Here is a 24972-nt window from a genome sequence, read left to right on the forward strand (position 1 = left end):
TTAGTGACAGTCAGGTATGTGAGGGGGTGCCACACAGAGGCGGGTCATGACCTCCCCCCCTCCCCCCGTAGTGGAAGGCAGGACGAGTTCCAAAGGAGCAAAGCTCAGGGAACCAAGATTTAGGGTGGATGCCAGGAAGTATGGTTAGGACCCCTAGGGTATGGAATGGGCTTCCAGGGGAGGTGGTTGAAGCCCCAATAGTGAGGGTGTTTAAGGACAGGCTGGACATGCACATGGTAGGTGTGTCATGAGTGGAGCTGGCTGGAGCTGGGGGGGGGGGGTCAGGTCAGACTAGATGACCCAGGAGACCCCTTCTGACCCACTCTGTTTCTATATTTCTAATATTACTGGTGCTGCCAAAGATATGACAGTGATTTTTCTGCACTGTTCTCTGGCAAAACCAAGCAAAGCTCATGAATGAATGGATGAAGCGTCTGACCACCCTACCCTTCCATTTTGTGGCATGTTGATACATGGATGATATGCATTTGAGCATATCTGTGCAGCACTTTACAACTTCACACTTTACAGTAACTTATCATGGTATGCTTCCCTTAGTGATTTGAGATCCTTGTTAGTAACCCCTGTGCTTTCTCCCACTCTCATCTGTCTTCCTGAGCAGCTGCTGATTCCATTGCACAAGTGGGACCCACAAAGGAGATGTAGCGTCTCCTATGGGAGGCTACAACATGAGTGAAAGCACACACTTCTGCTTGCTTTGGGTTGCCTCAGAAGCACCAAATTGCAGTGGAATTGGCAGGACATAAAAAATGCAGGGGGTCTAAGAACCTCACTGGGTTCTTCCTGATGAGCTGATTTCTGAAAGGGCGCTCACTTTGAAATACATAATGTGTATCAGTGATAAGATGGATGATGATAAATGGTGATAAATTCCCAGAAGTCAGCAGGTTTCTGAATGATTAATAGTCAGAGGCGACAGCATTGGGATGGTTTCAAGAACTGAATAGAATGCTAAGCATGCAGTCCTTTGTTGTATATTTCCCCATCTTATAGCTAAGGAACAAGGAAGACACCTGTGAGTACTGAGTCCCTCGCTGGGAATAAAATGCGGATTCCTCTCCCTTTCTAGGGGGCATGAAATCAGTAGGGAGGGGCCCAACCCATTGGGGGCCAGATTAGGAACATCTGTGTGCTGGTTTAGTGCCACAGGCTGGAGGCTTCCTATACCTGATTTGTATCTTTCTAAAAAGAAGTTTTATTATTATTTTATTATTTTCATGATAAAGGAAAGTCTGTGAAAACTAAATGCCTCTTCTAGTAATAAGACCAGTTAGTAAAGAAAGTGTAGAACATGCAAAGCTAAATGAGGACAATGATTTGCTTTGTCCTGAAGAAAAATTCCGCATATATATAAGAAAAGTACTTATTTCTTTGGATAGTTGTTCCTGAAGAAAGGAAATAGTCTAACATTTTCCTGGATGACCTCCATTTAAGCTGCTTTGGAGCAACTCATAGATAGGTGTTCTGGAAATAGAGCCAATGTACACAGGGGAATGAATGGAAAATCCAGGCAAAATGTAGAAACTAAAAGATCCCATAGCAAAGGAGACAGGTCTTCAGAAAACTTTTTTTTTTGTATTTGTATAACAGAGAATGGCACAAAAATAAATACTGTTTACTTAAAATATCTGAAGAACATATATAATTCAGAAGGCAGATCACACAGCATTTGTCTCACAAATTTGTTCCAACTTATGTTATGAAAATCAAGGAACTCTGGAAGCATGGATTCAAGCATCTGGGTATAAAATTGTTTGTACAACTAAAGCAGCATAGGAATAGGAGTGTCTATTGAATGAAATGAAGTTACTTTGAACAGACATGCTCAGGCTGCCTTATTTTGTAGACATATGTTCTTCATAGATGTTAAGACTTTGTTCAGTGGCCAATTTTATTTGAGAATTCTGTAAAGACTGACACATGCAAAACTTCTTACACGAAGTATTTACTCAGAAGAGTACGTTCTGAAAACATGTACGGCATCCACCATTTTGAAGTTAAGCAGGTCTGGGGCTGGCCTGAGCTTGGAGGGGAGACCACCTGGGAACAGCATGTAGACATCCTGAATTCCACGATGGGAGAAAGGTGGGATATGAATATAATATAAATGCAAGTGTTTCTGTACAGAGAGGGCTTACTTACAAGTACATTTACAGAAGTTGCAACTGGCTTGCACTGGCATGAGGTAATTTTTCATTCTCACCCAAGGGAGTTGTGTGAGAAAAGCATGCTTAAATCTAAAGGAGCAATGTCATAAGTGCAAGATGTGCAACAGTTTGCATGAACAATTCCATAAATCTTCGTCCACTGTTGTGGTACATTCCACAACCCTGGGCTATCCTCCATCACCCTTGCAAACCCGGTGTAACACTTTTCTGCTCTTGGTCTCTCTCTCCCCCACTAGTGCTTCCACAGATATTCAAAGAATGGCACTACCACTTCCCATTTTCCCACGATTGTGGTGCTAGATATAGGCCTAATTCTCATTTTCCCAAAAAATCTTATTACTGCAGAAAAGTGTGCTTCGGGTGGAGACTATCTAGAAACTGAAGTGTATTTTTCGCTAAATGCACCCTAAATATATGCAGAATAGAAACCAGTTTTAAATCAATCAGTTTGACTAGCCTGTGTCAGTTTTAAATTCACATAATGTGTCCAAGATCGGTTAACCCCTTATTTAGTTAAAAATGTCCCAACATGATATTCTGGACATAGAGAATTTATTGCAATTCTCTATGCTACATTCAAAATAATTTAGGATGCAATCTCTTGCATGTTTAGACAGAAATAGTCCCAGTGCTGGAAGCTGTGGGACTTTTTCAGTCTAAGCATGCATAGGATTGTACTTTTGATTAAGATATTAAAAAGTCAGGCTGAAATCCTAAACACAATTATTAGGGAATAAATCATACTGAAATCAGTAGGCTTTATGACCAAGTAAATATATTTAGTCTGTACAGAGATGAAAGTTAGGGAAGTTAGGATATACATTATAGAAGGCAAAAATTGAAATTGTGCATTTCATGAAATTTTAAAAGCAGTTATAATATTGTTAAAAATATAAGAACTTAAACTCAATTACATTTTAAACAATAAAACATTTTAAATCAGAAGTACTCCCCATCCAACACTGGCCTTGTGCTTTATTCCACATTAGCAAAGCTATTAACTCTTCAATCTTTCTCAAGATATGCAAACAAACAAAAACCCTATGCCCCTACTACTCTTTACTTTGATCAATTACCTTTATTGCAATTTGTAGCAGTTAGTTGCTTTATATATATATAACCTATGAGTGACCATGCACTCATATTTCTTCACAAGAGCAGTAAAGTCTGTGAGAGCATTTGTGGTAGTTATTAGACAAAAGAGCAAGGTATGTACACCATAGGGGTGTTTCTGAACATTTAAATAAAATATAACTCAAAAACTCCTTGGAAAATCATTTATCCACTGAAAATTTGTAATGCATATCTTGTTTGTCAAATTTAAGCATTTCACTGACAAAAGATGAGCCAAAAAAGGTTTATACTAAAGTTTTTCTAGCAATAGGGCATAAAACTTAGTCTTGGTTAGCAATAAACCAGTACATAAATAACTTTCAAGCGTAAGGGTATCTTAAATGATGCACTTAACATGGTGAAAGTTTATGGCTTGGTTTAGTTAGAACAAGAACCATGGTTTCCTATTTTGTGAATGAACCTTGGCAAGCTTTGGACTCATAAGCTTCCCTTCCCCTTTTCTTTCATGTGACAGAAGAAAGAAATAGCTTTTGACTTGAAGATGTAATTTCCAACGATGTTGAACCTGGGGAATTAAGGATTATTTAAACTATGTCAGTGAGAAAAATCTGCAAACAAAACAGTTTCAGATCTGGTTTGTTCTCATTAACCAGAGTTTAAAGCAAGGGCACAGAACATCGGATCCTCCATGACTATTTGCCAATTTGGCAGGAGCTGATGAAAATTGTTGGATTCCACCAGGAGGTTCACAACTTTTCCATACTGGTTTAAACAAACCATCATTCCCCAGATAAAAAATAACAGGTGACAGTGGTTAGTTTAAAAGCAGACACAATTTTTTGTGTGTGATGTTCAAAATGATGCACAGAAGTGTACGCATTTATGCATACTGAAATGTATGAAACATTTTGAGAGGGCTGGAGGGGCTGCTGTTGAGAGAAGGGACAAGATCCCATACCTAAATCTGGATTCAGTTCACTGCAAACTCAGCTCTGAGTGGCATGTCAATTGATAATCAACTAGCTCAGGCTACAGATGATACTATAAAACTAAGAAGAGAACAATACATGCATTGAAGCTAACATATTTCAAATTATAGCAATGGCTATGTTTAAAGTTGCATGTATATGGGTACATAAGAATGAACATGAACACATAAATACATACAGGGGGACAGAGACAGAATTCAGACCTGAACATTTGGCTTCCAAAGGGAGATGCTACTCCTGGGTGACATGAATATCTATTTATTAGATATCTCAAAGGACCTGGTGCAACAGCAGGAAAATGTCTAATGTTTTACTTTGTACTAACAACATCTCAGTATTTGCTTATAGCATAATTGAAAATGTATACTGAAAGTGCATTCAGAATCAGGATTCCTCATCCAAACAACTTTGGATCAGTATGGATATTAGTAACTTGAATATCCATTATTCGGACAATACCTTTAAGTAGGCCTAACAAAGTAACATAGTATACACACTTTCAAGTGCTCTATAATTCTCCATAAGGCTAGGGAATAAAGAAAGTAGAGGAGGGGAAAAGTCCTGGTTGCTAATGTTATGGTATCTGCTCTTTATCAAAATTGTGTGATTCAGTGTCTGCTACCTTCTCCTTCATTCCATCAAGAATTTTTCAATATCATCCAGGTCTTTTTATCTTTTCCCCTTGCCTTATCATTTAATCTGAAGAAGAGTTCTGGAGGACCCAGAAGCATGCACAGTATATTGTGACTTTCTCCCAATGTGGACTTTGGATTATTTTTTAAATAAAGAACACAGCTAGTTTTGCTTATTAATATGAACTTTTTTCTTCAATGGATATTGGAGATGGACAATTAAATATTTTCTGCTCGGTTAGGTTAACTCAAGTTTGCAAAAGCTTCGTATTACAATTGACTACAGAAAGCTACTAAATACCACTTCTTCCCTTTCTTCTGACTGGGGATGGCTATGACACTCTGTTTGCTGATTCAGAACCCAGTTGAACTGCATTTATTCATGGCCCCTGACAGCCCCAGCTGTGCTATTAGGAAAGTATGTAGCACCAGCCAATTTTATCTCCAATTTTCTGCTGTGATATTACAAGCATGAAATTGAGAACGGGACACTTTTTAAAACTGTAAAAATATACAAACTCTTACAGGCATTTATGACTGCCTTTCAGTGTGATGTTGACAGATTTCCACTGTAATAGGAGGTCAGCATGAGCCCAACTTTCTAGGTTAGGAAGCTAAAATGACAAAACTGGAGATGTTGTACTTTGGGCATATCATGAAGAGGCAGAACTCATTAAAGAAAACAATAATCCTAGGGAAAGTCAAAGGCAGAAGAAGAGGAGGAAGACCAAATATGAGATGGATCAATTTTATGAAGGAAGTCACAGCCTTGAATTTACTGAGCAGGGCTGTAGAGGAGGGCTTTCATTCAAAGGATTGCCATTGGTTGGAGATGACTTGTCGGCACTTAGCAACAACAGTGGAAAATATGAAGCTTTTGCAAACTTGGGTTAACCTAACAGAGCAGAAAATATTTAATTGTCCATCTTCAATATCCATTGAAGAAAAAAGTTCGTATTAATAAGCAAAACTAGCTGTGTTCTTCATTTAAAAAACAATGGAAGGAAGGCTAAATTACAGCCTAATTCTTGACATGGATGAACACATCAGCTAATTCAGATTAGAGCACAGGACTGTTCAAAATCCTACTTCTCCCTGAACTGCTACATAGAGCAAAATTGAAAGCAGATTCCCTCTTCCAATGCTCAGTTTCCCTGGGTTTTCCAAAACTGTACCAGTGGGCACCAATGTGTCCATGAACTCCCTCCAGGCTCCATGAACCTCTTGGGTTTTTTTTATCTGTTAAGATATTTTAAATGAGTATTTTTAAAAATTGGGATACTAGATAGGCTTTCTTCAGCACCATCTTTATTAGGTTCTGACTTTCACTTGGGTTTCTGGGCAAATTTTTTTAGTCTCAGCTGTTTGCCTTCTGAGAAAAGATATTTTCCCCCTCTTTTTGGTGACCAGTCACATGCCCACCATGGCAGCTATTTCGTAAGAGCACCCATGACACTAAGATTTCTGAATGTACACGCAGAGCCCAAAAGGTTGGAAAGCCTTGTTTCTATCCTTTAAAATGCTATCAACACAACTGGAGACCATTATTTTAAAAGAAAATAATGATTGTCCTGTCCAATTAAGTAGAACCTACTTGGAATTTAAATAAATGGAAGATCATCCAGTGCTCTTAGGTGTGGTGAAGGGACAATGAAAGGAGTATGAGAGTCTGTGGAATGTGGGGAGTAAGGAAAGAAAAGAAGTGATTGAAAAGCCCTCAAGAATAAAACATGGTCCCATCCTGCCTAGAGAAGCAAACACTACAGTACACTTTTTGTATTCTATAATCTACCACTCCGAGGTCAATTTGTTTTGCATATGCATTTAAGAAAGTGTTCTTGCTATATTTTGATTCAGTTATAGGATTCAGAGAAGATATTTTCACTTGAGTTATTTAGGGTGAGAAAACAATGGCTAACCAATATTTAATAAATATTCTAATAATGTTTATGACAAACCATATTTGTAATGGGAAAGAAATGTAAACAAACATGAGATAAACCGTAGCTGTGGAACCTTGCCGCAGTTCAGCAGGGGCTTCCACCTCAGACGTGGATCTAGGTGCAGAGGAGGAACAGGTTGTGTGTGCCACAGCTGTGGACAACCACAGGCCTGATGATCCAGTCCGCCTGGCCTCCCACAGCCTGATGAACAGGGGAAGGCGGAGAAGCTGAGACGGCTACTCTTCCTCAACTGGAAGACTTGACCATGACAGATGCACCTGCTTATCAGTCAGGGATATAATCTCTGGCAACAAGGCAGCTGGAATAGCTCTGCAAAGGGAGGTGTTTTGGGGCGTGTCTCCTACTGTCCATCAGCAAAAAGAGGACAGGACAGACATACCATATCCATAGGCTGAGGGGCAGATTCCCCTGCCAAGACCAAATGTCTAGTACTGATTCATAGAAGCCCATCGCCTGTATATAAACCTAGGTATCTTCTTATAACCTTTGTAGGTGACAAAGGATCACAACCCTGGAAAGCTTTCAGCCTCTTGGGGGAATGGGAACATGGTGAGAGGTTACTGTTGGGAAATGGATCTGCTGTGTTGGGCACTTGGCTCTCCATCTGGAGTCAGTATAAACTCATTACCCCAGGAAAAACTATGAGTCCATGAAAATATTTTATGATGACTTGTGCCTTGATTAGTGAAGACCAGGGCAGAATGCTATCTCCTACAACAGAACATGTTCCTGCAAAGGACAGCTAGGTCATCACAAATTTTACCGCTACATAGTGGGTTAAGCATACATGTGTTTGATTAAAGTTCTTATACTCTTCTCATGTCATGGCCCTTTATCATAGATTTCACTGTAATTAAAATACCTTTATCCACTCCATTAACATGGCCTGTTCATTTTTCTTAAATGGTAACTACAGCCAGTACAAAGTGCTTGTTCTACTTGATCCGTTGAGGCATGTCACTCCAAGCTTGAGATTTCTTTTTGGCAAGTTCCATCCAGGAGGGTTTATCTGGAGAAGAAAGACTGACCTTCTTAATTGGCTTTGTATCTTCTTTCTCAATTGGTCCTGAAGACTGAACTGTGTGGGAAAGAAACATCCAAACACTTAGTAGCAGCTTGGTGTTCAGCAAACATAAGCAAGATTTTTGACCTATCAGCTTAATTAACCTGCTAACACAAAAGTACAATTGGATAACGCTGTAGAATCCTTAAGAATTCTATCCATGCTGCACAACCTTCTAATAAAACCTTCTACAAAGGTTATTCAGTGGGGAAAGTAAAAATGCCCACTTCATTATATGCAATATACATCAAGATCATTCTGCTGTTGTGATAGAAAAGAACATTCTGTATTATTTCATGCAAGATGCAAAAATAAATCTGGGATTTTCCCAGCTCCAATCAAGTATACATTAGAACTAGTTCCAATCCTAGCTTCCTAAGTTTCTCTGTTATGAGGCAAACATTTGCAAACACTATCAACAATCACACTTCATGTTTTTAGGTAAAAATGAAAATATAGGAAGAGCGCTCATTCTCACCCAATAGCATGTGAGAGAGGCCCACAGCCACCAGCACTTTTGCAAGACAGTTGCAAAAGAAGCCTCTTAAGAGGACTGAATAAAAACTGGGAACATTGTTTGTATGATAAAGAGACTGTATGGGCCTGGATCTATCTCAGTATTTTGAGTGCTTGTTTTCATACCTGGACTATGATATGACAGTGAGCTGCCTCTTGGCAAGGATTCCTGCATATCCGTCTTTGTCTCTTTTTTCTGTTCTTCAGAAGAAACCGTGGGTGGCAAAGATGGGGATGTGTTCCGGATGAAATCTGTCTGTTGCCTCACCAATTCCTAAATGAAAAAAAGGGAGGGGAAGAAAGCACACACACCATGGTAGCAATTTAAAGTAATTCGGTGGATAAGAGGCACACAGCAGGGAGTTCGCACAACGCAAGAGACAGCAATAGACAGGGCTCTTTTGTGCAACAATGACATAATTTTGCCATGCCATCTGAGCTGTAAATACTCCATAAACATTTAATGTTCTGTGGCCTCTTCAGTCTACAGTATTTTTGGGATTCTGAATGATTCAGTTAGAAGCACTTGGTAATGGGTTGCCACAGCAAATTATTCAAGGCTTCTGCTTCTCTTTTGCTAAATGAGGACAAATACAAATCAAGTTTGGCAATGGAAAGCTGCACATTTACACCAACAGTCCCTGTTCTTTCCAGACATGACAGACTGCTGTGTTTATCTTTGCCCCAACATTATTTTTAGCCAAAGCAGCCTTGTAGGAGGGGGACTACAAACCTAAGCAAAGAAGTAGTGAGGCAGAGAGAAGGGTCGCTTAATCCTTTTGCCTGCAGCCATCTTTTGTTCAAGCTAGTATCTTCCCCTGGATATGTTTTATTCCCAGGATAAGAGTATGCACAATTATATGCTTATAATATACACTTATTTCTCTGTCAGAGAAAGATAAAGATGCATCAGAAAGGCATGTGATCTGCTAAAACAGCAAGAATTCACAGACATGTTGAGGTTACCTTGATAAATCAACTTCCTTTAGGACCAAACCTGCCTCTGGGACAATCTGCCAGAACTTCTATGAAACTAAAAGTGGGCAGTTAACTCTTAGCAAATATTGCATAATATGATGAGCTAGCATAAGTATAGCAATCTGGTGTAGGTTGATTGTGGTCTTGGATGCAATCCAAAACCACTTTTTGCACATGGAAATACAGCTATAAAATTCAGGCCATGCCTGTGGGAGTCTCTGTTTATTTGTCTATCCTTAAAGGACTGCATAATTCAGTATCACAATGCAATGTGATTTTATCAGAAAAACTATATGTAAGAAATATGATAGGGTATTATTTTTAAAGCAGCTGTACCATTTCATGTTGTATATTCTGCATAAAAAGTTTTAAATATAGATTCCAGTGCTGGCAACAAAAACCAAACAAAAATGCTGTTTGCTTATTAGTCTTTTTCCTCTATAAACTGATTTATTTGGAGTTCTGGAGGTCTAGGTTCCCATTATAAGTCCTTGCAAAGCTTATGTTTGCATCCAAAATCTAAACCCCCCCCCTCAAAAAAAGGGTAACTTTCTTTCTTCCCCAGATGAATCATAAAATGTATGTATTCATGAGCCACTGAACTGGTAAACATTTATAATTTCAGAGCATGCCACCAAATATGCATGCAATACTTATGAGTTCTACTCTCCCTATTGGAAGATTAAAACCAGAGACTTTTTAAGAAGAAAGCCCTCATTACTGCAAGTAGGCACAAAGAGCCCTTCCATTAGCTGGACTCCGAGGCACTTTCAGAACTGTCACTGAGAACAATGTTTGCCTTCCTGCATTTGTTAACACAAATAAAAATAGTAATGCTAATTACAGTGAACATTTGATTTTTTTGATTTTTTTTGCCTCCTGCTGTTGGGTTTACAGTACAGAAGGGATCCACTGGAAATTTAAAAAGACCCTTAGCTCTGGATTCAGCCTTTCTGCAGTGGAACTTCTCCATCTTCTCCCTTCTCCTACAGCCTCCAATCTGTATCCCCTTCTACAGGAGTTTCTGCCATTTGCTGAACTATGCCATTGCATAAGATATTTTGCCAGCAAGTGACAAAACTTGTTGGATTAATGAGCTATCCCCCACAGTGTTTTCACTGTACAAAACAGAACGTTGCAGAGGTAAGCACTGCAATATGATACAAGTATGTTTCCTTCATTTTAAAAGCTTTCGTGGAGATGAAAACTTTAAAGCTGAAGAGGGAAGCACAAAGTACACACCTTCTGAAAGGAAGTGCTTTGTTTGAAATGTTTCAAATATTGGTGGATAATTTGCTATGAAAGGGAAAAGATGGCCTCATACAACATCTTTCCTCTTTGAAAGCGTTGAATAGGCACTTGTGCTACAGCGATTTCTCTTGCAATTCTCTCTGACACACATGCTAGTAGCGGGAAGCACTAGTTTTGTAATTTGAGTACAAACATGGTTTATCCATCAGTGGAAACATGACTGAGAGGGTAGATGTTCGTCTCCCCATAAATGAGAGCACTCTGAATTTGTCAGAAGAGCTTGTAAACACTCTTACTGATAATGTCAAAAGGTTTAGGCCTATCTTGTGAGCCTGTGTGGCATAGCAGGGGAGGTGGATACCTCAGCCTCTTACAAGCCAAATCTGTGGCCAGCCTTCCTGTCATCACAGCCCCCAATTCCCTAATTATTTCCCCCTCTGAAGTGCCCTGCAGCAGGTTGGTTATAGCCTCAGCTGGGGCAGCTTTGCAAGTGTCACAAGGAGGTGCAGGTGAAGCACTTAAAGTGTACCTCACCTACCCAATTGAAAAGGGAAGCAGTGTGCCAAGCGGAATTCTCCTTTATCTTTATTCATTGATCAGAGGTAAGGGGGGGAGGGTTCCTGGCCCATTCCCAAGCCTCCCCCTCCCCCACAGACCCTTGGTATTGAAGCATGGGCATGAGGTGGGGCTTGGGCAGGGAGCCAAAGCTGGATGGGAAGTGTACGTGGGTCAGAAGATTCTCCACCGCTGGAGTGGAGGATTTGACTCAGAAGACTCCTGGTACAAAGTGCAGTCACAGTAAATAATCGCTTCTTGGAACAGAGGTGCTCTGCATCTGTCAATCCTGGTTCAACTCACAGGAGCCAGATAATTTTTACAATGAGTTGCTGCTTACAAGAGTTCCTAAAGAATTATTCACAACCAGGCAAACATGAAGACTGTCATTACAGTGTCACACACAAATCAAACAAGGATGAAATGTATCACCTCCATTTTTAACTTCTCCTTCACTTGTTTTTCCACATCTGTTTTATTGTGAGCCAACGTTTTTTCTTCTTTCCCAAGCTCCTTCTCCATGAGCCTTTGCTTTTGTTTTGCTATAGTGATCCAGGCTGGCAATGTGTGACTTTCAATTGCTCTTGCCGTGTCTGCAGTAATCACAGGAGAAGGCACACTCTTCTCTGTTGACAGAATTTCGGAAGAACATTATCAGACAGGGAATATGTGGGCTGCTGCTCTTCTATTTTAGAAACATTCACCAGGGACACACAGAAAGCAAACCTGTGAACACTAGAAATCACCCATAGCTATGGAGAAACCTGCATACATATCAGAGAGTTGCTCTAGGACCCCTGTGCCTGTGAAAGAGAAGCAAGGCTCAGCAGTCCAGAGGTGACAGATGAAAAGCCCAAAGAGGTAGGCATTGGACAGCCAATGGCTGTAACTGCCTGACCTTCATTGGGCCCCAGTTCTATGGAGCTGGAAGAACTGAGGGGAACAAGGCATCAAAGATGTGACATTACTTAACCAAGAGCTTGCTGAAAGGTCATTATATATTACCCACTTACGGTCTGGATTCCTCAATCAATTATTATGCACCATGGTAACTTTGTGAATGACAAGTAATACAAATGTAGCAAGAAATTTGATTTGCACTGATTCTGCAAATTATTATTAAGCTTATTATTATTATTATTATTATTTCCATATATTAGAAGTTCTCCTCCAAAAAAAGGCTCAGGGTGTCTTACGACAAGGGCCAAATACACAAGATATCAGAAAAGTTGTAGCAGCTAAAAACAATTTAAAATGCCAAGACCCAATAAAACATATGAAGTCCTATCATTTGCCTGGGAGTAGTGCAAAATGTTAAGTGGAAAGTTGACAAAGAACAGCTGACAGTATTGTTGAAAAGTGACAATGTTACTGGGGGGAGTATTCCACAATTAGGGGGCCATCACTGAGAAGGCTCTCTCCCTTACTGCTATCCTCCATCACCCTTCACAGAGGCGGCACATAGAGGACTTCAGATGATGATCGCAGCATATGGGCAGGTCCGTATTAGGAAAGGTACTCTAGCAAGTATTGTGCTCCCAAGCCACCTAAGTCTATAGTTCAAAGCTAGCACTTCATACTCTTAACACCTCTGTCTGTTAAGGAAGTATGGTTCTGGTGTAAGATCTTGCTAGCAAGAGTCCCTGAATAAGGTGGATTATTGCCTGACCTCTAAAAACAAATCAATGTTACTCACATAATATGGAGAACAAAAGCCATTCTCCCCAACCCCCTAAGCCACAGCCTCCTCCATCAATCACGAGTTTACATGATCCTTGTTGTGGTGATCTCCACTGGAGACAACACATTTGTGAGCTAAGCCCGGGCTAAAGAGCTAGAGAGAGAAGCTCATAATATTTTGTATACTACCACCTTTTCATTTTAGGGAGTATTTGTGACTCATCTATAATAAACTGATTATACAACCAGCTCACCACAGGCACCTGTTGAGCCCAGAATGAAAGCAATTAGGTTTGCCACATGCAAAACAGTTGTATGAACTGACTTCCTCCTTCTATCTCTTGGTACAACTGCAACGCTGGCTTTTATTTCTTTAAGTGTTTAAATTCATTGCATTTAAATTGGGATTTCACTTTGTCACTGTATTTCAGCATCTTAACAAATGAACTGGGTTCACAATTTGTCTTGAGTGAAAGTTGCCAAAAATATTTCAAAACATATTCTTTGTCTTGCTATTTCATTACATTAGAAGCAAGACCAAGAGGGGGAATATGTTATGGTTGTTCTTTTCTCCTTGGGACCATGATCAACACAAGAAGCACTTCTAAAATTAAGAAGAACGAATTCATATTTTTATTCATAATTGAGCTAGACCTGTAAGTCTCCATCTTGTGGCTGAGATAGCTAACAACCCACTGGGCAGCTTCACATGATACTATTAGCCACACGGTGGAGCAAGCTATGCAGGGGGCTGGATCCGATGGCCTTCTTGGCCCCTTCAAACTTTAGTATTATGGGACCATACAGTTTCACTTATGCCACCTTACTCAAAATGTTCCTGACAATTAGACACATCATGAGTGGAGTGATCCCCTTCCCCCTCCACTCACCTTTGGTCCTCCTGTTTGTAACTCAGGGGGCTCTGCAGGAACACTGCTGTTTTCCCACTCCCTGCTGCTGCCACAAACTATTTTGGGCTTGCTCTGCCTTTTAATTGTAAACTTTTTTGAGGGTAAAATCCCTGTTTGGGGAGCCACAAGCTGCCCCTCCTACAGTACCTTGGAGATGCCTGTGGTTACCTCCCTTTAAAAAGAGAAGACAATGCCCATGTTATATACACAAACAATTGTGCTTGTATTTTTTTTAATGCTCCAGGGCCAGTTAGCTCAGGAGGTCCTTGAGGCTGGCCAGGGGACTGTTTAGATCCAGCAGGTATCCAACCTAAGTAGTGCCTATCTTTGCTGCTGGTATTTCTTCTGTCTGCGAGCCTCTGATGCATCTGTCAGATACTGAACTGTCAAAGACTTGCAATGCCCCAGGAGACTGCTCTTTGCAGAAGGAGGCTAATTTCCCACAGTGCAACAGGATCTCAGATTTTTCAGGGTGAGATCCACTGTCCTAGGACCCCCTCAGGTTTGCAAGTGTCATGTGGATGTTCAAAGCTAGAGAAGATTCCCTCCGATAGGAACTCTGCATGCCTGCTTGCCAGGACAGATTTTTTTTAACCCCTTCCAGGTTCCACTTCAAATATTGAGGTTTGATGCTTGACAGCCCATGCAGTTAGTCCACATTTACTTGCTGCCATGGGAATTTCACTCATTCTTGCAATTACCCAAGGTGCCATCAACAAGGAGTCTGTAGCAAAACTGAAGGACCCTTGAAACATGTGAACATACCTGAAACCCTTCAGGGATCCTACTGGAAAGGTGGAGAATTAAAGAGGTGCCTCCCAAATACACTATTCTGCAGGTTCTTTGGGTTTTCTGAGGGATATTTATGTGTCCCCACATTATCCTTACTTGCAAAAGCCCAAGATTGCTGAAGCATCCCAAACTATCCCAAAATTCTGCAGAAAAGCTTTTGTCCGCCTGTGTTTCTAAAACAGATTAAATTAAGCTCGTGCAAAATGTTACAGCATTGCTTTTTGGCATGTACACAGTGTGTCTCCCAGCAAACTTCCATGTACTCTGATGCAGAATACCTCATTCCTAAATTGCACTATGTGTAAAAGTTTTGTGTGACCAAGTTACACATAGCAGTAGATTAATGTATTTAAAACCAGAACAAGGAAAAAACAAGGATGGGAAGAAATTTTAAAAAGCAGAAGAAACAGGTTCTTTCTTTGTGAAACCTGTTTTTAAAAATTGGGCCTGAACTCCATTTTTTACATTATTTTGATAGCTCCAGATATAAACTCACTGTGTTAGCAGTGTGTGTAGTTTAAACCTAAAATGGCTCATACCCATGGTGGCTGCAGTGACTAACCTCTGAATAATTGCTTGTTATTTCTTTCTCTCCATTCTTTAGCCTGACGCTGGGTCACCTTGAATGATTCTTATTTTCAAGTCATGTGGCAGTCTAGTGACTGTATGTGACTCATTCTGCTAATACAAAACACTGGGGAATACATGCATCAGGGCAGAAATCAGATTCCTTGATGCGAAATCTTTATACAGTCTGAATGTGGGGGATTTTTTTTTTTTTTGGACCATCACTTCCAAAAATAGACGGACTTCAACTAATGAGCAGTTCACTTTATTCTGAGATTACTAGCAAGGCTTGGTACACGAGGAGTCAGGACTGGCCCTTCCTTAGACAGGGTGAGGCCGCCAACACTGGGCAAAAGATTTTTAAGAGGCACCAAACTGTCAGTCCAGCATATTAGTATCTTTTTATTTTGTAGGGCTTAAAAGAAGCACCACCTGAATTTTCTGCCACGGCACTGGTGTTCTTTTCTCTTCCAAAAGAGAAAACCAATGCATTTCTTTCTATTAGATCTGACTATCTACAAACAGTAAACATGCCTGCTTATTTGGGCTCACTTTTATATATTGTGTCTGGATTTTGTAGAATGTTATGGTTCTCTAGGTTTACAGTTTAAAATCTTAATATTAAAGCCAAGCAATACTGAAGTACTCAAAGCACAATTAGGGGAAACAGAAAACAAGAAGGGGGTTTTGTTGTTGTTTTGAATGAATATAAAAAGCTTTCAGAAAATGATGCTATTGTTTTAAAATGTGTTTCATATTTCATCCTTGCAGAAGAATGAGTAAATGTCATGCTACTAAGTAATTTGGATGAAGTTATTTTCAGCCACATTTTTGCTTCTCATTCATGAGTAACAGGAAGTTAAGGCAGACTGTGTACCATTATTTTCCTGTAGTTGAAAGATGTCTTATGGTGCTCTAGCAAAAGAAAAGGAAAATGCAATGTTAGAAATTATGAGTTAAAAAAGCGGTCAGTATCATGATGCCATGAAATATCCTCCAAAATCTCAGATGAAAATAGACACATGTGGGTGCATAGAAGATCTCCATTCATGCTGCCTGACCTGAGTGTACTGTGATTACACATTGCTCAATATAAGACTGCATTCATATTAATTCGCTTACTAATTCTGTATATATCAAAGAAGTTCAAGATGTAAAGCATGATTTCTCTCCTTCCTTCAATTTATCTTCACAATAACTGTGAAGTTAGGCTGAGAATGCAAGACTAGACCAACATTATCTAGCAAGATATGTGGCTCAGTGGGAATTTGATCGGTGCTCAACACTGCAAAACAGATACTCTTAATGTGCAATCCTATGCATGCTTAGACAGAAAAAAAGTCCTACAGTTCCTTGCATTCTCTATGCCTGGGGCATGTGGGAATCAGACAAGCTTCCCCTGTATAAACAAACTTGCATAGGATTGTGCCTTAACCACTAAACACTTCTCCAATTTACTCCAAAGTAGTTTGTATATATGTGCTACTAAACTGAATCAACTCTTCCGTTTCTTCTTAACAATGCTGAACTGCATTGTCAAGCTCTCAAGGACAGTCTTTACAGAATAGCTGAAACCAGCTGCAGCTGGTGAGTCAGGGACAATCACTTTATAAGGTCTTGTTTTTTCAAACTCTTATTTTTTCCCATAATTCCTGCCTTTAAAAAGCTTTTTATCTTAGTTACTACATTTCTTCACCACCCATCAGATCAAAGGATTGCTGGGATGTTTACAACACCACATAAATCCAATTAATAAATACCATAATACAAGAAAACATGATACAATAATCTTTCCCACCTCTATCACATCTAGGTCTCATTCAGAGGTGCAGTAAAATATGGTAAAAATGAGAAATCTAACTGTTAAAATATTGGGTAAATTACTTTGCTTGGTGCCAGAAGGAACTGAGAGTGGGCACGTGGTGCACCTCTTTGGCCTGCTGATTTGGGATACGCTGCTTTTACCTATGAATTTAATTTTTTATTGAGGATCTAGAGCAGGATCCAATCCCATCACTGAGCTAGTATTAATAAGGTTGCAGTTGCCAAAGCATTTTGGTGGCAAACCTTACCACCACTTTGAGCAACAAAGTGCACACAGCTGAATTTGGCATTAAACCAGTTTGTCTAGTAAGTACTAATAGCAACTACAATTAGTATCTGCTAAGCAAAGTCAAAAAGCAGTTATTTGCTACGGAATTATAGCAGTGCTGTTTGCTGCTGAAATTTGTTGATGTGGCTCCCCATCAAAAGCATAGGTGCAAATTTTTCCCTTTGCCTAGCAAGCGCTAATGGTGTTGCAATAGAGTTTTGTTTACACTAGCTCTTTGACCACACTAGATACTGCCTATAATGAATAATGTTACTCTATTATGGGCACAATGTAATAAGGGTACAGTGGGCCTATATGGAAAGATCCCCGAACTTCTTTTATTTCTTACCACCACTCAGTGTGAACAGATAGGCATGCATAAAAGCAACAGATTAAAGCAATTTAGGGAAAAGGAGTTTTGTTTTTGTTTTTAATGACCCTGATATCCCCTTTTTCTGCCTCTGCTCACCTAAGTCATTTCACTTCTGGAACAAAAGATAACAGAAGGACATTCTGTCCTTATTTCTCTTCCTCCTTCCAAGCAGACCCAAACAATTCCTTATTAACTAAGTGATTTATCAGTCTAATGCAAGCCAGTCTAATGCAAGTACAAATAAAGCATACTGCAGAAGTCAGTAACAAAACACACAAGCTTAGTTAGAATCCTCACCATTAAGGGAGTGTGACCTATTACTGAGAAACTGATTCCAAATGGAATACGCCTCCTCCCTTGCAAGCTCAAATTACCAAGACGTACCTCTAAGGTGGCTCCTCTTGCCTCACAGCCAGTCCCTTGGAGCACTTGACATTTCTTAGATGGCCTGCCCTGATGAGCTGGCACCATCCTCTAGGCACCATACTTAAGTGATGGCTGATCCACCCCCCCGCCCCCATTGACAGGCTCACTTTGTCTTCTCACGGTGTCTGAAACTGAGTGGGTCTCAACTGGCTTATCCGAGTCCACTGGCCTGGGATCCTCAGCTGGCCATGCCAACCCTTCTTCCTCACCTGAATGAGAATCTGTTCCCAGATATGAAGGGTCTTTTGCAGCAGAAATGAGCCCAATCACTACACATTCTCCATAGTGGCCTGACATGCTGAAGAAATCAAAGCTTTATCGAGTCCTTCCAAGGTCCCTTTGGGACCTACACAAAGGCTGCATTCACACATAATGATAAACCATATGCACAGATCTCTATGGCCAAAATGCAGAAACCACATGGAAGCATGGTTTCCAGGTTCAGACATGAAAACTAAGCCATGGTGAAGCACAGAAACCACAGAACAAGCCATTGTTTCTCTCCAAGGTAAGACAAAAGGATGGACCCAAAAAAGCCAATGATATGTGTTATATCTAGAGAGATTACTACAATTTTTTAAATAATTGTTTAGAAATACAAGTGGATTTTAAATTGTTTATAAAGCTGAAATAAAAAGTAAAGAAGCTAGGAACAAACCCAAGGCACCCAAAATGGCAGAAAAGAACTGAGGAAAATGGTGGTATATATTCTAAGGGGGAAGGGGCAGGACTCCCACCAAAACAAGATTAGCTAGAGAAATTTTTTTTCCCAACAACAGACACTGTGCAGGCGCAGAGCCCTAGTGTGTGATGTGCAGAAACCATGAAAAAGAACAAACATACTTTTGTTGTATGGCTTGTTATGTCAAAACAAGCCATACCACTGTGGTTTCTACCATGGTTTGTCATTATGTGTGTTACAACATATAATGACAAACCATGGTAAGATAAAACCATGCATAAAACTGTTAAGAACATAAGAACAGCCATACTGGATCAAACCAAAGGTCTATCCAGTCCAGCCCTCTCCATGACCACATTGTTGTGAACTAGGTGTTCCCTCCCAAGCAAGAGGGAACTTTCCAGCACTTCTTGTCAGTGTCATTATTCTACATAGAAGACTCTAAGCATTCACAAGCCTCTGAGCATACACAAAGAGATGCTGAACCTTCTCTGCCCCCCTTTACCCAAAATTTTGCTTATGAACCCTCTGGGGCCTGTCTCTGGAAGGAGGGGTGCTGTGGAAATGGGCATGCTTGTGTTCCACACTCTAAGCCCCTAATTGGGCCAGCCTGCAGCTGTGCTGGCAGTCCCTCGGATTCATGTCTTCAGGAGGCTGGTGTTCTCCATCCAAGAGACTAGCCATTTCCAAATCCCCTTCCTCCTGTCTTTCTTCTGCTTCATTCCCACAGGCAGGGAGACTGGGCCCCATGGGTGTCCTTGAGCTACTTTCATCCAGAGCAGGCTCAGACTGGTACTGAGAGATCGAGTCTGCAGGTGCAGGCCTGTCTGTTAAAACAACAATTCCGTTATCAGAGTTTGAGCTCTGAGCCTCGTCTGGTTCAGCCAACTCCACATCATCCTCAGAGTCTGAGCTATCAGTCCCACCAAAACAGGCCGCTTCTCGTGTGTGCCTGGGAATCTCACCAGATTGCACACAGACAACACACAGTAGCAAACCAACTTCCCAGAGGATCCCTCAAGCAGGATGGGTACAAGACCTCCTCTTGCCCAAGCTCCTCAGCAACTGGTGTATGCAGATATGCCACCTCTAATAAAGGAGAAAGCTGTCTTCAATTCCCTTTTAAAGTCATCCAGCATCACTTCCTATGGCAGTGAATTCCATAGTATAAATATATGCTGTGTGAAGTAGTACATCTTTGCATCTGTCCCAAACTTCCTACCAATCAGCTTCATGGGATGAGCCTGGATTTGAATTTTGAGTTTCATGTCTCCCTCTGTACTTTCTTCACACCATGCAATATTTTAAACACTTCAGTCATGGTTTCCCTTACTCACCCTTTTTCTAAGTTCAACAGTCCCAGTTGTCATAGCTGCTCCTCGTAGGAGAGCTGCTTGCAGCCCTCTGATCATTTTTGTTGCCCTTCTTTACTTTTTCCAACTGAATAATGCCTTTTTTCAGCTAAGGTGACTAGAACTGAACACAAATTCCAAGTGTAGTCACACAAAAGATTCGAACAAAGAAGAAAGATTTTGGCAGTTCTGTTTTCTATTCCGTTCCTAATTATGCCTAGCATGGGAGTTTGTTTTCTTCACAACAGCTGAGCACTGGTCTGACATTTCCATCAAGCTGCCCACCACTACTCCAAGATCCCTTTCTTGCTTGGTCACTGCTAGTTCTGATCCCATCAGCGTATACTTTCATGCTGGAGCAAAAAATCCCAACTTCATTACTCTACACTTGCTTATACTGAATTGTATTTGCCATTTTGATGCCCATTCTCCCAGCTTGAAGAGATTCTTTTGGAGCTCTCACCATCTCTTCTGGTTTGAACCACCCTAAAGTATAGTATCATCAGCAAACTTGGCCAGCTCACTACTTACTCCTGATTCCAGATCATTGATGAACAGTTCAAAAAGAATTGGTTTATTTTCAAACTAAAAGAACCTTGTAGGACTCCACTGGTGACTTCTCTCCATAAGGAGAAATTACCATTCCTACCTTTTCTTCTCTTCTTTAACCAGTTAGGGATACATAAGAGGATCTTGTCTTTTATTCCATGGCTGCTTACTTTGCTCAGGAGCATTTGGTGAGGGGCTTTGTCAAAAGCCTTTGGAAGTACAAGAAAACATCTACTTTGGAAGCCCAAGTAAACAAAAGCCCACCTATGTGCTTATTGACAGGCTTACAGTTCCGCTTCTCTTGCGACTGTGAGGAGGTTTTACTACCTGTGATCCCCTAGCAGGCCTCCAGAAGAATTCCACTAGATGTCCAAGAGACTTGACCACAGGCTTCCCCTGTACACCTGGAACACTGTTGCTTCTTGATTTTGGCTCTTGTATGCCATGTGCAAACAAATGCCAGAAGTATTAAGCGTACAATAAAAACACTATCAAGTTCTTTGGCTCAAGGAACACAGCCTGAAGTGTTCAAAAAACAGCCAAATGCTTCTGTGCATGCATAGTGAAGGTCTCAGATTTTCCCATTTTCCAGTCTGTAGCTAGAAGAATATGGGAAACTGCCATATAAGAACCAAGTCAAACTAGCCTTGTATAATCTATTCTGATCTGCAGCAGTTAGTCGGGGTCTTGGCAAAGGTTGTGTTCTACCACTGAACTGCATCACTTTCCATGAGTCAGCGTGGGTATGCCTGCTTAAACATTAATATAATTATAATTCCCCCTCCCCAAAAGCTCCTGAGCTGTGAAGAAACCTGATTCAAGAAACATTAAGAACTGCCTCCCACACACCCCCACATCCCACCCCATAAGCAATGTGTATGTAAGACATTTTATAGTATATGTGTTGTCCTCACAGCTACTGTTTTGTCCTTCATAGCTGTTATTTTTTGGAAAAAGATCCACTAGATCAGATATAAAAAACTCAGGGTTGTCTTACCAGGCACTTCAGAGGGACTTGGTTTCTTCTCCATATTTTTGTCTTCATTTTTTAATTCGGGATATTTGGTTACCTTTTCCTGTTTTTCTGTACTTGCACTAGTGCCAATAATAACGACGTGCTGCAAAATAGGCTTCCTTGGCAATGGAGGTTTTGTGATACCCTGCTCAGAAGACTTGGGCTTAATTTTGAGGCTTTCATTTAAAAAGCAACTGATATTTACATCACTTGTCTTTCTGGCCTCTATTTTTTCACCTTTAAGTGAAGACAAAGGCAGTTCCTCTTTTTCTAAATGTAACTCTGTACTGTGTCTTTGATTCTCCTTTGATTCTTGGGGGAAGCTGTCCTTGTATTTCATTGATAAAGACGTGGATCGAAGTTTGACTTGAAAGGGATTTTTGTCTTCACAACTTGATTGGCCAGCATTTGACTGCTGTGGAGGGCCACTAGAAGGGCTATTCCGTGAAGGTTTTGGACTCATGGCTGGGACCAATGAGGCATCCACCACTTTGTCTAATGTTCTACCAGCGATTTCTGATTCTGAGGGGCATGCCTGTGAGTTCGTGCAGCTTTCTCTCGCTTGAGAAGTTTTTATCTCCACATCCTCTTTCAACTTCTCATTCTTCAAGGTGTTTTTAATTTTAGCCTGCAATACTTGCAGGGCTGGTGGATTCTCACTCTCTACAGATTCTGTGTTCACACTGTTAGTCCTTGCCCTCCCCCTAGCTGATGACACAGAAAATTTTCTCAAGGCACAGAGGTCATGGCCTTCTTTCTCTGCTTTCCCTCCCTGCATGAGCAAACCAAGTACTGGTGGGTGAGGAGTTTCTTTATCAGATCCAGGCTGCTCCTGAGTTGACTTTCTTTTGTCTGCTTTCAAGAAACGTGCTATATCTGTGTGTGATGATGAAGTTGTGCCTGACGTCCGAACGGTATTTTCAGGGTCAGGTAAATCTGAGCGCTGGAAAGAATTTTTTGGTAAAAAATTGATGGAATTAGATAATGAAGGAGAGCCTTTTACAGTTCCCTTGTTATAAATGTCTTCCGCCAGTACTTCTGCATCCTTCGGTGCATTTTTTTCTCTTCCATGTAATGTAGAGACTACATCAATTTTGGCTGAGGCATTCTTATCAGACAGCATGCCATTTTCTGGTGGTGTATCACAAATATATTTATTTTCTTGATTTGAAATACTAAGCGACATTACACTCAAATTCCCTGGGAATATATTTAACATTTCAGAGTGTTCTTGGTGTGGATTAAGATGTGAGATACCTGTATCTTCTTTAGGGTCAGAGGGTGTTGAAGAGGATACAGTGTGAGAGACTCTTTGCATACTTTGGCAGCACTCTGGATTATTTTCACAAGGAGGCAGGTCCAAATCAGAAGTGGAGGACAGCATGCCAACCTTTTCCTCTTGATTACTCAAGTTATGCTGAAGGCCTTTCGACATTTCAGGTTGCTGAGAGCACGTGGCATTTGATGGAGCTGCTCCATTTGTCAGCTCCCAACAGCTGGAACCCTCATGTTGGTAGGTAAGTTCAGTCGCTATGTCTTTCCTGCCATTTTCCTCTTCTTCAAGAGTGCAGCTCAAATCATTTTGCGATACTGACATGTTTCTCTGCAACAAATGAAAATATTTTGCATTTGTTCTCTATATCACAGCATTCTTTAATCACAGCTTTACTTAACTTGCAAAATGGCCAGTGAAAAACAGTTCTGAACTCTCCCACCCCAAAAGACAACCCCCCTACTTCTGCTTTTAGAAGTGACATACATCAATTCATTTTTCTTTTCTACATTTTAGAAATTATTGTGAAATACAGAAAAGTGGAATCTGCAAACCAGTATTCCTCTCCCTCTCCCATCCCCACACAAAACTAAGCACACAGAGCATGCAAAAGGTGAGTTACGTAAAATGGTCTGGATATTCATACTTTCTCCCAACTAGCCATGGTAGTCTGGTTTTTACTTTCATTTCCTTTTAAAATTCAGTGGGTCCTCAGTCCATTTTCTTTACAAGCTGTGAAGAAGCTTGTAAGCTTTCCACATTCATTGTAAGCTTTCCATACAAGCTTTCCATACAAGCTTTCCACATTTATTGTACTGCATTCTTCTTTCTTTCTTTTTCTTTCTTTCTTTCAAAGTAGGAGAAAGGCTTCGGGGAAGCTCATAAATCATTTATTTTTGTGCATGACAGTTTTGATATACCTTCAAAAATGCTTTTGTATAAATGAGTTTAAGACTGAAGCAATGCAGAGGCTCATCCCACAGCAATCTCCTTAATGTGCGTTTTCCTATAGTTCTTGCATTTACCTGGCTATATAATTGCAAACTGTTCTGGCAACTGATGATCTGAATGGATATGTTTTAAAGCAGGCTTTGCATTCCCCTGAGTTACTGTTTCTGGTTGCTATGATATTTTACAAAACAAACTGACCATGAAATTCAATCACAGCTAAGGAAGAGGGGAAGAATTACACACAAAAATGTGACATTATAGAAGAAGGTCAGGCACAGGCATTGAAATGCAAATAGAATGATCACTGAAAAGGGGGCAAGTTAAAGTACCCAGTATTAAAAGACTTTGCAAATATATTAGACTGAAGTGAACAGACAGAAACATATTTAACTTTCATCCTCACCTCTCCAAAACCCCAAATCCCACTTTTGCCCTGTATGTCAAAGAAGGCACAACATTCCAATAAATTAGAAGTCTTAATGTTTTAAGCCTACACATACTTACCTGAGAATAAGTTCCAACTGAATTCAGTAGGATTTACTGCTGAATAAATATGTGTAAGATTGCCCTGTAAAATACTGTGCCATGGGATTCTTTCGGCTGGGTCATGGCCCCTTGAAAATATTAAAGAAAACAAGCCACCCTGTGTGTGGCTCCCAGATTGTCTACTTGCTGTTACCTAATTAGCACAGAAAGAAGCTGTAATGCTGCCAGAATACCTCCCACTGCTGCCTACATATTTTTATTTATTTATTAAAACATTTTTATGCCGCCCCATTTGCCAAAGCCTCAGGGCAGCTCACATCATCAGTTAAAATAATTATAATATAAATTAAAAATATAAATATTAAATTAAAATACAGCAATACAGTATAAAATAAGCCGCCCTGGCCAAATAAAACCAATAATGTTAACAGTTAAAATGCCGCTTGAATAAAAAGGTCTTTGCCTGGCGCCTAAAAACAAATAACGACGGCGCCAGACGGACCTCTCTGGGGAGCGCGTTCCATAACTTAGGCGCCACCGCAGAGAAAGCCCTCCTCCGAGTACCAACCCTCCATGAAAGAAATTAGGAGGGTGGGTACTCGGAGGAGGGCT

General features: G+C 40.4%; 1 protein-coding gene across 2 annotated transcripts in view; it reads right to left on the minus strand.

Moving 5' to 3' along the window:
* Positions 1-7783: 7783 nt before the first annotated feature.
* The window catches only part of CRACDL (CRACD like), a 55664-nt gene continuing 38475 nt past the window's right edge, over positions 7784-24972 (minus strand). For both annotated transcript variants that reach the window (XM_044433628.1, XM_044433621.1), the window contains 4 exons: positions 21633-23253; positions 11644-11837; positions 8554-8701; positions 7784-7926 (listed from right to left, as the gene is read on the minus strand). In XM_044433628.1, coding sequence (XP_044289563.1) covers positions 7784-7926; positions 8554-8701; positions 11644-11837; positions 21633-23253 — 2106 coding nt within the window. The remainder of the gene's footprint in view (positions 7927-8553; positions 8702-11643; positions 11838-21632; positions 23254-24972) is intronic.

This window comes from Varanus komodoensis, unplaced genomic scaffold (assembly GCF_004798865.1).
Source record: "Varanus komodoensis strain SLA01 unplaced genomic scaffold, ASM479886v1 scaffold1, whole genome shotgun sequence".
NCBI lineage: Eukaryota > Metazoa > Chordata > Lepidosauria > Squamata > Varanidae > Varanus > Varanus komodoensis.